This window comes from Pygocentrus nattereri, chromosome 16, assembly GCF_015220715.1.
Source record: "Pygocentrus nattereri isolate fPygNat1 chromosome 16, fPygNat1.pri, whole genome shotgun sequence".
In the NCBI taxonomy this organism is placed as follows: Eukaryota; Metazoa; Chordata; class Actinopteri; order Characiformes; family Serrasalmidae; genus Pygocentrus; species Pygocentrus nattereri.
Window position 1 is genome coordinate 1,081,638 of NC_051226.1, and position 13,000 is coordinate 1,094,637.

General features: G+C 42.0%; 1 protein-coding gene across 2 annotated transcripts in view; it reads left to right on the forward strand.

The window, feature by feature from the left end:
* The first annotated feature begins 3,426 nt into the window (after positions 1-3,426).
* Positions 3,427-13,000, forward strand: part of tmprss15 (transmembrane serine protease 15) — a 32,390-nt gene continuing 22,816 nt past the window's right edge. The window contains exons 1-9 of one of the 2 annotated variants that reach the window (XM_037546263.1): positions 3,427-3,652; positions 6,400-6,539; positions 7,614-7,681; positions 7,768-7,904; positions 9,601-9,723; positions 9,822-9,930; positions 10,576-10,685; positions 11,156-11,293; positions 12,606-12,755. In XM_037546263.1, coding sequence (XP_037402160.1) covers positions 3,535-3,652; positions 6,400-6,539; positions 7,614-7,681; positions 7,768-7,904; positions 9,601-9,723; positions 9,822-9,930; positions 10,576-10,685; positions 11,156-11,293; positions 12,606-12,755 — 1,093 coding nt within the window. In that variant the 5' untranslated portion in view covers positions 3,427-3,534. The remainder of the gene's footprint in view (positions 3,653-6,399; positions 6,540-7,613; positions 7,682-7,767; positions 7,905-9,600; positions 9,724-9,821; positions 9,931-10,575; positions 10,686-11,155; positions 11,294-12,605; positions 12,756-13,000) is intronic. The other variant, XM_037546264.1, reaches the window with a different exon arrangement.

A 13,000-nucleotide genomic window follows, 5' to 3' on the forward strand; every position in this document is an offset into this window, starting at 1 on the left:
AAACGCGGCTTTCACTGGGAGACGTTTTTCTCTTCTAACTCTGCGTTTAAACATCTCAGATACTCCACCGCCCCTCTGAGTTAATGTAGATGATGGAGTATTACAGTGATGGAGGCGGAGCTGAACAGGTGTCTGGTTATTAGGAGGAGGAACGTCGGCGCGCTCAGTGAAACAGTATGGCAGCATATTCTCTAGACCTTGTTCAGATTCAGATGGAAAGAATGTATTTGGCTTTGCTTTTCTGTGCGTAACAGCTGGAAAACGATCACAAGGCAAAATGTTTCCTGTTCATCGACTGAATCGAGTGACTGACAATATTAGAAGTGTCGCCCACTTGTGATTAAATGTCCTGTTTGTGGCCAAAGTTACAGTGTATTAATATCCCTGTTTATAACTGCATCATCGCTGTCAGCAAGGCTTCCTGCCAATCAAACGCAGTGGGAGGGATGCTGGGAGGAACTCTCTCCAAAGTGGTTTTCATGTGGAAGTGATTCCTGATCAACTAGGAGAGCTACTGTCAGCACAAATGCTCAGTCTTGTTTATTGTTTCCTTTCAATTGTTCTTTGTCGTACTTGTGTTATCATTATTATTATTATTATTATTATTATTATTATTTTATTTTTTTATTTTTTATTTTTTTATAGATCAGTTGAAGAAACAACAGCCGAGCGTTTGTGGTAAAATGAGCCCAGTTCTGTGTAAAACAGACTCCAGAGTTCGTCATAAGGAATTCCAAGCAGGTGACGAGGTGGAGCTTCTTCACTGAGGGTCTCTGGGCTTTTGAGGGGAAATCTACTAAAGAACACCGTAAAATGATCTACTTAAACAAATGAACTGTTCAACCTCAATAAACGCCCTGAATCCACCAAAATTTCCCTCAGTGCACTAATTTACTCGTGAAAATATTAAAGGACTTTTAATTTCATCTGACGAGACACTTTTACAGTGAACTGAAGTGCAGCAGAGAAACAAAAATCAGGAGGAAATCAACAAACTTATGGTTTGACTCGGACTGTAAAAGCTCCAGTGACAGAATAATTACTCTAAAAATGACACTTTACAATTAAATAAGATAAGATAAGATAAGATGAGGCTTTATTGTCATTCACATCACATGTGGTACATGAGGTGGAATGAAACATTGTACTCACGGTCCAGTTAAACTCCCAAAGTAACAAACAATAAACAATAAACAATAAATAGAAGGTGCAAATAAAGGGGAGGACAAACAACAGCAGCATGAGTACGAGGTAGGAGGTGTACATCTAAATACTGGTAATGTATAAAGTGACATGTGGGATATATATATATATATATATATATACAGGCACACACACATATATCTTACGAGTGAAATCATTTTAAATCTAGTTTTATATAAATATATATAACTAAAAAAGGGCAGCTAATTACCTGACAGTTGGGTTATAATTTGAAGTATAAACCTATGTGGACAGTTATAAAATTATCCTCATATGTAAATAAATTTGGAAAAGTGCTGGAAATTAAACTTTTACTTCATCTGAAATAATTCATAAAAAGCAAATTAAGTAAATAAAAATGACAAAAACTGAATGATAAAAATATAAATGTGTCCACCAGTTTAAGCCCCAGACCCACTTCCAGTAAACGTCGTCAGACAGTTTTAGACCAGCTGTGAATATGAATGTGTTTATCATCGCGTTACAGTGAAATAATGAAGTGATGCTTCTTATTGATGTAGTTGTGCTGCTCTGTCAGCAGTCTGAGCTGCTACACTCTGATCTGATCTACAGGCCAGGACAGGTTCTTAACCGAGGCTTTAAAGCGGCTCGCTGGGCCGCCGCTGGGTCTGGCCCTGTGGCCGGGCCGTGCGGTGGAGCCCTGTGGTGATAACGTGTGGTTCCACAGCGCCTGATGAGTCACGGTTTCAGTGCGGGGAGGGTTACAGTCTCTAATGGAAGCAGGTGGACTATCGATCAGCCTGGCCGATCGCTCTGATTGAGACGTGTTTTATGGCGGCTGGATGGGCAGTGCTGTGGAGAACGCGTGCCGTGGGGAGTTTGGGGTTCTGTAATAAGGAAGTGAGGCCGCTGGGCTCGGCTCTGATGATAAGATACCGCAGCTCGGTAACTAATCACTGGTCAAGGTCAGTCGAGGAGGAGCTCAGTGTCGTGTTTGGGTACGAGGTTAGATCAGCTTGTTCACGGTTCTAAAGAGCCTCAGTGTGGAGTTACTTGAGGATATCACTGCTGTCTAATAAATAAATAAATAAATAAATATTATCTTCACGCCATTTGAAGGCAGTACCTGTTCTTTACATTGTCTAAAAAATATTCAACATTGAAACATAATTTAAACCAATTATAAAATATCATACACTCTTAAAAAAGATTATTCTTCTGGGGTTCTTTAGTAAACACCCTGGTTCTATACGGAACCTGGAACGCTCCAAAAACCCTTTGCATGATGAAATGGTTCTGATGAAGAAATGTAACAAGAGAAGAACCCTTTCAAAAGTATTCCACGTAGAACCATGTGCAGCACATTCTCCTTCAATCGGAAGAACCATTTCACCATGCGCAGAACCGTATCAGTAGGTTCTTTGAGTGTTTGGGGTTCTATACAGAATCATTGTCTTTACTAAAGAGCCCTTGAAGAACCATCTGTTTTGTTGTAGAATGTGTTGTACATGGTTCTGTATAGCAAAGCTTAACCAAGCTTAACATCGTAACAACAGAAGAACCCTTTTTGGTGCTGTGTAGAACCATATACAACAAACTGTCCATCAGTCTGAAGAACCATTTCACCATACAGACAAGCCTTTCTATACAGAACCACTGTTTTTACTAAAGAACACTTGCAAAACCATTTTTGATGGGAATGCGTTGTACATGGTTCTGTAGAGCACCGATCCATGTTCTTTCTACTGTTACAAGCCTTTTGGTGCTATTTAGAACCCTTTTCAAAAAAGTTCTATTTATAGCCATTTACAACACGTTCTCTATCAGTCTGGAGAACCATTTCACCAGGCAAGGGGTTCTTTTGAGTATTCAAGAACCATTTTCTTTCCTAAATAAGCCCTGAAGAACCATCTATAAGAGGGAACCATGAAGTTGATCTGCAGTTGGTCTCTAATAAACACGGTTCTCTCAGCTGGGAGGGAAAATGCGAAATGTGTGAATTTAGAAGGAAATTTTCAGGTGAAGCGTCTCAGTCGTGTCGTTCACGTCCTTGAGTTCGTCTTCAGAGTCCAAAAACCTTGATCTGCTCCCACTCGTCCCCTTCGGCGGCGCCACGGCCCCTTCACTGATTACCAGCAGCGCTCATTAGCACTAATCTCTGGCTATTATTGGTGGCTGTGTAATAAAGTTTACAGCGGTCATTCGGACAGATAAACAGAGACGGTGAAGTAGACGGACGCTCTTTAAATCTGCCGTGAGAAGGACGCGCTCGGCTGGGAGAAGCTGCTTCTGTAGAGCAGGTCATCCCAAACGCTGCTGTAGAGTTTATTCATCCCCAATATTACTGACCGACTGAAGAGCTGGACGAAAATGTGCAGACGGAAGAGCAGCTGGTCTTCGTTTGAGGTGCTCCTGACCATCACGGCCGCTTTGCTGTTGGTTGTATGTGTTGGTCTGAGCGTCGTCTCCTGGCTGGCCCTCCGTCCCGGTAAGAACTTCTTTGTTTATTCTTTCATCACTGATTTATTCCCAGCGTATCTGCCATTCGTTATGTTTTGGTCCTGCTTATCTCTGCGCTTATTTGTTTTCTGTACCGTCATACAGAGACTGGACATTGTCCCTGATTGGTTCTTAAAGGGAGCTTGCAGGCCTTGAAACAGTGGACATGTCCAGTACTATTAAAATACGGCATATAATCCAAATGGGAACGTTTTTATTGTAAAAAATTCATGAAAAACAGGCAAAATTCCAGCACATTTCGGACCGCCGCCGCATTACACTGATGTCATTTGGTTTTACTCTGATACTCACTGGATAATCTCAAAACTTCTGGCCAATGACGGCTTCCCCTTTTCTCTATACTCAGTGTTTTAATCCGTAGAGTTAGTCATAATATTAGATGTAAACTCTCCTCTGATCATGTTCCTCTTTTGTTCCTATCCGGTCTGGACCACAGGAGGATGGGTTCCTCTGTTGAGTCTTGGTTTCTCTCGAGGTTTCCTCTTGCTCTTCATACAGCTGCTTTGTGACGACACCTGTTGTCAATATAAATAATATAAATATATAAATAAATTAGATTTAGACTTTGGCTATAGGGGAGTGTAGTGTTCCTCTTGAGGACTCTCAGGCTCTAGCTAAAATTGGAAAGGCCAAATGATATAACAAGCTGTGTCCCAATTCAGGGACTGCATCCTTTGAAGAACGTGGTCTACGCAGTCTGAACCGAAACGAGATGGTCTGCTCCTGTTCGTGTCACAGCACCGGTGTTCCTGCCCACATCACAAAACTTCCTTCTTTCCCATTTCTTCCAAAATTCTTTACAGATGGAGCCAGAAACTGATTACAGTCTGAAAAACGAAGAGAAGCATCAGCGTACGTTTCACTTCAGATCCGACTGGCCTTCTTTTAGCATGTGTATCGTTAGATATTCGACTATGAAAAGGGCCTCTTCAGCCGCCGTTCGCTCCTCCGCTGACACTGCCATGTTCTCGAATCCTCACCGTCACACAGAGAACCTCGGGATATGTTTGCTGGTGAAGGATCCACCTGTTAGATTTTCCTTTCCATGGAAAAGAAGGACACATTTCTTGGCCGTATATGAAGGCGCCTCTGCAATGGGACGTCCTAGTCGCGCTGCTATGACGCAATCGGCCTTCAAATGCAGCAGAAGGACGCAGCCCCTGAACTGGGACCCAGCTTTAGAGTTAAATGAGATGTTTAACTCGCTGCTCCTGGTAAAAGAAGTTTGTTTATCTTTAATAATAAATAAAGTATTTTGCTTTATACAATATACTTGAATGGTAGTGGACATGGACACCACATTGCGGCCTGTATGTTTTAACAGTCAGGGGTCCCTTTGATATCAAACACAGCAGGTATGGAGGCCTTCACTGAACAAAGTGGCTCATCGGTTTAGCCTAAAAACACTAGTCATGTGGTATTTAATCAGTTTATACTTTGAATGAAGTGCAAATGTTGGATGTAGGTCAATTCCAATCTAAAGCAAACACCTCAGATCAGCTTCTGCACTTCTCACAGTGGACCAGCTTCATTGGATGGATGGATGGATGGATGGATGGATGGATGGATGGATGGATGGATGGATACTTTATTGATCCTGAAGGAAACTTAGCAGCCAGTATCAGACACACAACACAGTACAGTAACAGTAATTAGGGTGTAAACAATATAACAGGAAGAATAAATATAAAGACCTTCTCTACAGGCAGATATACAAACAGACAAATACAACAATCTGGAATAAGATCTATAACCTGAGATGGAAGAAACAGTGCACCAATGACCATACAGGGAGGGACAGGTATAATGACCACACTGAATAAATTAATATGTGCAGGTATTGGTAGCAAAATAAAATGTCCAGATGTGCAATAAGGTATGCAGAAAGTGCAATATGTGCAGCAAGGTGTCCAGATGTCCAGAAGGATAAAGAAGCATAAGATTAAGCCTGAGATGTAAGACCTATGATTCGTGACTCCAAAGAGCTAATAGTGACACAGTAGTGTGTTCACTGATTCCTAAGGATTTGTGTGATGTGAGCCATTTTCCTTTATTTACATACACCAGTAGTGAATCATAACAAAACACAGGACCACAAAACGCAACCCCTGAAAAGCTCTGACAGCCACGCTCTACATAAACCTTCCAACTACTGCTGGAGCAGAACATGAGGAGGAAGAAGACTCGGTCAGCGGGATTCAGATCGGCAGGTTAACTGACACTACAGTTAGCCCTCATCCCCGTCCCATCTTCTAAGCCGCTTCTGCCTCAGGGTCATGGGGGGTGCTGGAGCCTTTCCCAGCGGTCATCGGGCGGAAGGCAGGATACACCCTGGACAGGTCACCAGTCCATCACAGGGCAGACAGACAGACACATTCACGCCTAGGGACAGTTTGCCATGTCCAAATGGCCCGACTGCATGTCTTCGGACTGTGGAGGGAAACCGGAGAACCCCATGCAGACATGGGGAGAACATGCAAACTCTACATAGAAAGGACCCTGGATGCCTGGCCGGGGAATCGAGCCCAGGCCCTTCTCGCTCTGAGGCGACAGCGCTACCCACCGCACCACCTCTTTTTCCAAAATCAAATTCCTCCTGGTGGATCCTCCTGTGAGTGGAAAGCAGGCTTAGCCTGGAATCCAAAGCAGTAAAGAGCAGTTTGACATGTTCAAAAGGAACATAACCATAACTATTCCTAAAATTTTATTTTTTAGCCAATCAGGATGAAGCAGTGACCCGCAACTCCGCACTTAGTGGAAGTCTGACCATCTCAGAAGGAGCCGTTTTCAGCGAGGAGCTCAGAAACAAAAGCAGCATGGAGTTCAAAGTGCTGGCCTTCGACTCGCAACTGCTGGTGAATCATCTCTTCCCTTTATTCTGGAATTTGTGCAAACTTTTTGCGGATATATTTTATGTGGAACATACTGAAACAAAGCATATATTTATCTTCAGTAGAAAGTGCTATGTGTCCCTACAACCAGTTACATTATTCATGATTTCGATATACAAGTTAATGGAGCCTAAAGTTGTATGCAAATGTTTGGGCAATCCTACAATAACAGGTGAAAAGGGCTAAACACAATTTCTGCAGCTAAATATTGAAAATAGAAAAGTGCATTTTCTTCAGGACTGATTTCACAGCTTACACAGTTCCCTCATGGGAGCTAGAGTGTTGCTAGGTGGTTGTTATGGTCCCCCACATGGTTAGTGGGGTGTTCCTAGTGGACCTGTATCAACACAACATAAATTGGATGCACAAATTCATTATCCTGGTATGAAAAAAAGTTAGAGGCTTCAGATGAATCCAGGCAAAGTTACGGTTTCTAGATGATGAAGGACCAACTGGGTGAGCCAGTCTGCTGCAGAGCCACCCTGAGGCAGAGCAGAGCTGCAGCTCTAGGTAGTTAAGACCACCAGAGACAGAAGCTGATTGTGGGGGAGGCAGATGAACAATCAGCTTCAGGGAATCTGGATTTGAGCTTCTGTTTTGCCCCTAACAAACAGCATAACGTCATGTTTATTTTCAGGGACCCTACTAGAAATTTGACGTTGAGACATTCTAAGAGGTCCAAGAGATTAGAAAGTGGGTCATTCTCTTTATTGTGGGCAGAATCTTGCTTTTGTTTTGTCTCGATCTTAATGTGGTGACCAATGCTGCGGTCAGTGTGCTACCATCATGGTGCCCTCATTTAACTTGCTGTGATGTTACAGATATTTCCCTGACCATCAAAAAGGTAGCCAGGTAGGAGGCACCAAACATTTGTGCTCAGGGTCCAGTACGATCAAGATCTGCTGCTAACACTCATAGAGGCCTGGCTAACAAGCCGAGGAGTTGACTGACGCTGAGGTCTGCGGAGCTGCGGCCTGGAAGGAACCCAGTTTGACGCTCCTGATCTAAACCTTCCTCCTCTGGCTGCTGTTTTGTCAGATCTCTGAAGCTTTTGGCCGCGGTTCCCTCAAAGATCAGTTCAGAAGCTGCAGAGTGACTGAGTTCAGGTAAGACCTAATGTGGAACATCTCTTAAGGTCTAATTAACCGTTTCTCCCCGCACTCTAAAGGCACCCCACCTTTCTCCTCCGCAGCCAGGGCAGCGTAGTTGTGAATTTTGACCTTCTCTTCCACGATGCTGTGGATTCAAAGTCAGCGGAGGACCAGTTGGTAGCTGGTGTCCAGACCAGTGGAGGACTCACTGTTGACACCAGCAGCATCCAGATCTCAGGTAAGCCCCACCATCTCAGTGCTGGAGCTCTTAGTCCGTACACAGTGAAAGCTAGTGTCACAGAAACGTTCTCCTTTAAAAGGAGACCACTGAAAGAGGAGGAGGTGCAGACTGCATTACTCATCTGCACTGCATGTCTGAGTGTCAGCAGGAGATGAGGTGTGAGTTTGAGTTTGATGGAACATCATTGTTGGCTGCTCAGTTTTGTTTTGCACAAAGAAAACACTGATTTTTTTGTTTTTGAGACATTTTTTGTCATTTTTTTGTCACCTACATAAAACACACTATATATCTGTCTATCTATCTATCTATCTATCTATCTATCTATCTATCTATCTATCTATCTATCTATCTATCTATCTATCTATCTATCTGTCTGTCTGTCTGTCTGTCTGTCTGTCTGTGTCTGTCTGTCTCTCTGTCTGTATATCTGTCTATCTGTGTCTCTCTGTCTGTCTGTCTCTTTCTGTTTGTCTATCTATCTATCTATCTATCTATCTATCTATCTATCTATCTATCTATCTGTCTGTCTGTCTGTCTGTCTGTCTGTCTGTATATCTGTCTATCTGTGTCTCTCTGTCTGTCTGTCTCTTTCTGTGTGTCTATCTATCGATCTATCTATCTATCTATCTATCTATCTATCTATCTATCTATCTATCTATCTATCTGTCTGTCTGTCTGTCTGTCTGTGTCTGTCTGTCTCTCTGTCTGTATATCTGTCTATCTGTGTCTCTCTGTCTGTCTGTCTCTTTCTGTTTGTCTATCTATCTATCTATCTATCTATCTATCTATCTATCTATCTATCTATCTATCTATCTATCTATCTGTCTGTCTGTCTGTCTGTCTGTCTGTCTGTCTGTCTGTGTCTGTCTGTCTCTCTGTCTGTATATCTGTCTATCTGTGTCTATCTATCTATCTATCTATCTATCTATCTATCTATCTATCTATCTATCTATCTATCTGTCTGTCTGTCTGTCTGTCTGTCTGTGTCTGTCTGTCTCTCTGTCTGTATATCTGTCTATCTGTGTCTGTCTGTCTGTCTGTCTGTCTGTCTATCTATCTATCTATCTATCTATCTATCTATCTATCTATCTGTCTGTCTGTCTGTCTGTCTCTTTCTGTTTGTCTGTCTGTCTATCTATCTGTGTCTTTCTGTCTGTCTGTCTGTCTGCCTATCTGTGTCTGTTTGTCTGTCTACCTGTCTGTCTATCTGTGTCTGTCTGTCTGTCTCTGTCTATCTGCGTCTCTCTGTCTATCTGTGTCTCTCTGTCTGTCTGTCTGTCTGTCTGTCTGTCTCTTTCTGTTTGTCTGTCTGTTTGTCTCTTTCTGTTTGTCTGTCTGTCTATCTATCTGTGTCTCTCTGTCTGTCTGTCTCTCTGTCTGTCTGTCTATCTGTGTCTGTCTGTCTACCTGTCTGTCTATCTGTGTCTCTCTCTGTCTGTCTGTCTGTCTCTCTGTCTATCTGTGTCTCTCTGTCTGTCTGTCTCTTTCTGTTTGTCTGTCTGTCTGTCTGTCTGTCTATCTGTCTCTCTGTCTGTCTGTCTATCTGTGTCTGTCTGTCTACCTGTCTATCTGTGTCTCTCTCTCTGTCTATCTCTTTCTGTTTGTCTGTCTGTCTGTCTGTCTGTCTGTCTATCTGTGTCTCTCTGTCTGTCCCTCTCTGTCTGTCTGTCTGTCTGTCTGTCTCTCTCTACAGCAGTGAAGTGTGCTGATGGTCAGAAGGTGTGCAGAGACGGTCTGACGTGTGTGTCTGTGTCAGATTTCTGTGATGGGAAGCTGAACTGCCCGGACGGCTCAGATGAGTCGGAGAGAATCTGCGGTACTGACGATAAACTCTCATAACTCAGAGTGTCGTAAACGTCAGAGTATCGATGATCCTGTCTGTGCTGTAAGTTACTGAGGTTTGTGTCTCCATAGCGACGGTGTGTGATGGACAGTTCCTCCTGACGGGTCCGACTGGCCATTTCCACTCTAAGAACTTCCCCCTGGATTATGACAGTGAAACGAGCTGCCGCTGGATCATCCGGTACGTCTCTCCGGTTTTCACATCTGCTCAGGGAGTTCGTCCTCCTAACTGTCGCTCTGCTGCCACGAGGCTAATGTATCTAACAAGAAATGGAAGCTAATAGCCCACCAATTAGCATAACTGCGTGCCTAATGCAGTTCACCTAATCATCACTTCCTCACGTCAAAGTGAGGATTCTAGTAGAATTGATTAAGAGACGCTTATTAGTCCCAAACTGGGGAAATTCCACCTCCGCATTTAACCCATCCGTGCAGTGAAACACCACATACACACTAGTGAGCACACACACACTAGGGGGCAGTGAGCACACTTGCCCGGAGCGGTGGGCAGCCCAATCCGATCTTCCGGTCACAGGGCCGGTTCCCTGACCTCCAGACCACGACTGATTTCTGCACACGCATAAAGATGGGTTTTCTAGGGTTCTTAGGGAAGAAAATGGTTCTATAAAGAACCATGAAATTTCAAAGAATGCTTAATACAGTGTCAGAAACAGTAGCAACCACCTGGAAAACTGAACTGAATACTTCTTCAGATTAGATAACTCTGATTTTTCTGTGATAGAAGCTCCAGCTCTGCTCCTGCAGCTGTTAATACTCTGTTATTAATTATATCTGCCCCTCTGTTTTTCCTCTTCATTTTCCATAGAGTTAACGATGGTCTGGCCATTAAGATCGTCTTCGATGTTTTCCAAACAGAGGAAGAAATCGATATTTTGTATCTTTATGAGGGAATTGGAGCTGAAAAGAAGCTGGCATGTGAGTTGATCAACATTTAGTCTTATTTATAATACCTAATCTTTTTAGCTTTATTATTTTATGAGCATAAAACACAAATGTGGTGTTGATTGCCTTGCAAGGGAATTCCAATGAATGTTCAAAATTCCTGCATAGCTAACTGGTTAAGATGTAAACAGAGCAGTTCTGGGTGGTTTGGTGTGAAACACTGAAAGAAGAAGAAGAAGATTTATGTTTTACACAACGTCTCAACTTCACTGGAATTGGGGTTCTAGATAAACTGACCGGGTCAGAACCGTTCCCAGTGGTGGTGATGGGAACCAGACGTCCCTCTAAAAGCTCCTACAGAAAGTTCCTACATGAACTGGTTCTGAATTCACTGCCTGATGACTGAGACGCTTTTATGAGAGTTTAGAGAACTTCAACTCCATTCATGGTGGAGGGAAACACAGATTCTGTCTCTATTTTGAAACTGCTTTTATTTTTCTCAGATGCGCTGTCTGGTTCTTCTCCTGGAACCGTCTGGCTCTTGTCCAGTGAAGCCACTGTAGAGTTCTCCTCCGACTTCATCGTCAACAGGCAGGGCTTCAACGCCTCTTACTGGGTGGAGAACCTTAGCCATCTCAGCAGTACGACTCCTTTTCAAACCAGTCAATATCCACTCATTTACAGATGAGCAGATGATCCCTGAGCTTCTTCTGTCCATTAGTTTGTCTTTTCTTGTTAATTGAAACATATAAAAACTTACACTTGTAAACTTACACATGTAAACTTACACATGTAAACTTATACTTGTAAACTTACACTTGTAAACTTATGCTTGTAAACTTACACTTGTAAACTTACACATGTAAACTTTTACTTGTAAACTTACACTTGTAAACTTATGCTTGTAAACTTACACTTGTAAACATATATATGTAAACTTATACTTGTAAACTTACACTTGTAAACTTATACTTGTAAACTTACACTTGTAAACTTACACTTGTAAACTTATAATTCATCATGTAGTTAAATGACATCATAACTGGTTCTGAGAAACTCTGCAAATACCACATCATCATTTTCTCAATTTTCCTGGAGTAAAAATATACTTTAGTAATTTTTTCTATACTTTATAAACTTCGTTAAAGTTTTATAACTCTAATTACAGGTCATTTGAACTCTACTGGTGATATTTTATCAAATATCATAATCTTAAAATGTAGCATAGAGAGCTAATAGAGGGGATTTTGATTGGGTGCCAGGATGTGATTCTAATATTATTCTCAGTTTTTGACTTTTACAGCCAACATTGTGTTTTTTTCCCTGTATTCCTCAGTAAATGTTTAGCCCTTACTCTGTGCCTGCCGGCACGGTATTGCTCACATTAGCACTTTAATGAGGATCTCAAAACTAATCCTGCTGCGTCTTGATTTATCCCCAGTTTAACACCAGCTACACCGTTTCTAGCCGACGTGTGGACATTTGAAGCTTGTAACAGCAAATTTATTTATTTATTTATATTTTTGGATAAACCTTTATTGCAGTTCATAACAAAGCAATACAAAACAACCAACCAGACAGTGAACACTGCATAATCCAGTTGGAAACTAGAGTTCGTTAATTTAGTCATATAAATTTTCCCAATTACTAATTATTGATTGCTGTGCTTTGATAGTCTTAACTGGAAAATGTTCCCCTCAAACTATATTTTGAAAACTAGATCTCCATAATTTTGTAGCTGAAAGTTACAGGCTTCACTTTGTTTGTTGTTCATTTACTGTAGGTTTAAATTTCAGGTCATTTCTAGTTTCTAAAAAGTATTTTTAAAACTTTAATAATTCCTGTAGATGTTTTAAAGTACGAGTCTCTGGATCACCTGAGAGTCCTGAAGTCTTCAGGTAGTGTCTGATCTCAGGTCTGATGCCTGGTCACTGACTGGCTCCGTGTTTTCAGATGAGGAGAAGATAAGCTGCTCGTTTGAAGAAGGTTTCTGTTTCTGGAGGCAGGAGCCTGAAGATGACGGAGACTGGATCAGAACGGCAGGCTCCACTGTCCCTCCCCTCACTGGACCGAGCTTCGACCACACGCTGGGAAACCAGTCTGGTGAGTCACTGAACCATCTGACTAATATTACAGCAAGAACAGTTGAGAAAAGGGTTCATTTTAACCAGCCTATTCTGAAATCTGTACATTTAGATATAATATTAAAACTAGCCTTATCGTTTGCAGTTGGGGTGATTGCTATTTTCAGAAATTGCAGTGCAGGTTATGTGATGATCTTATAATAATCTTACAACAATCTCAAAATGAGAAATATTAGACATAGAGATTAGATTTAACATCATTTA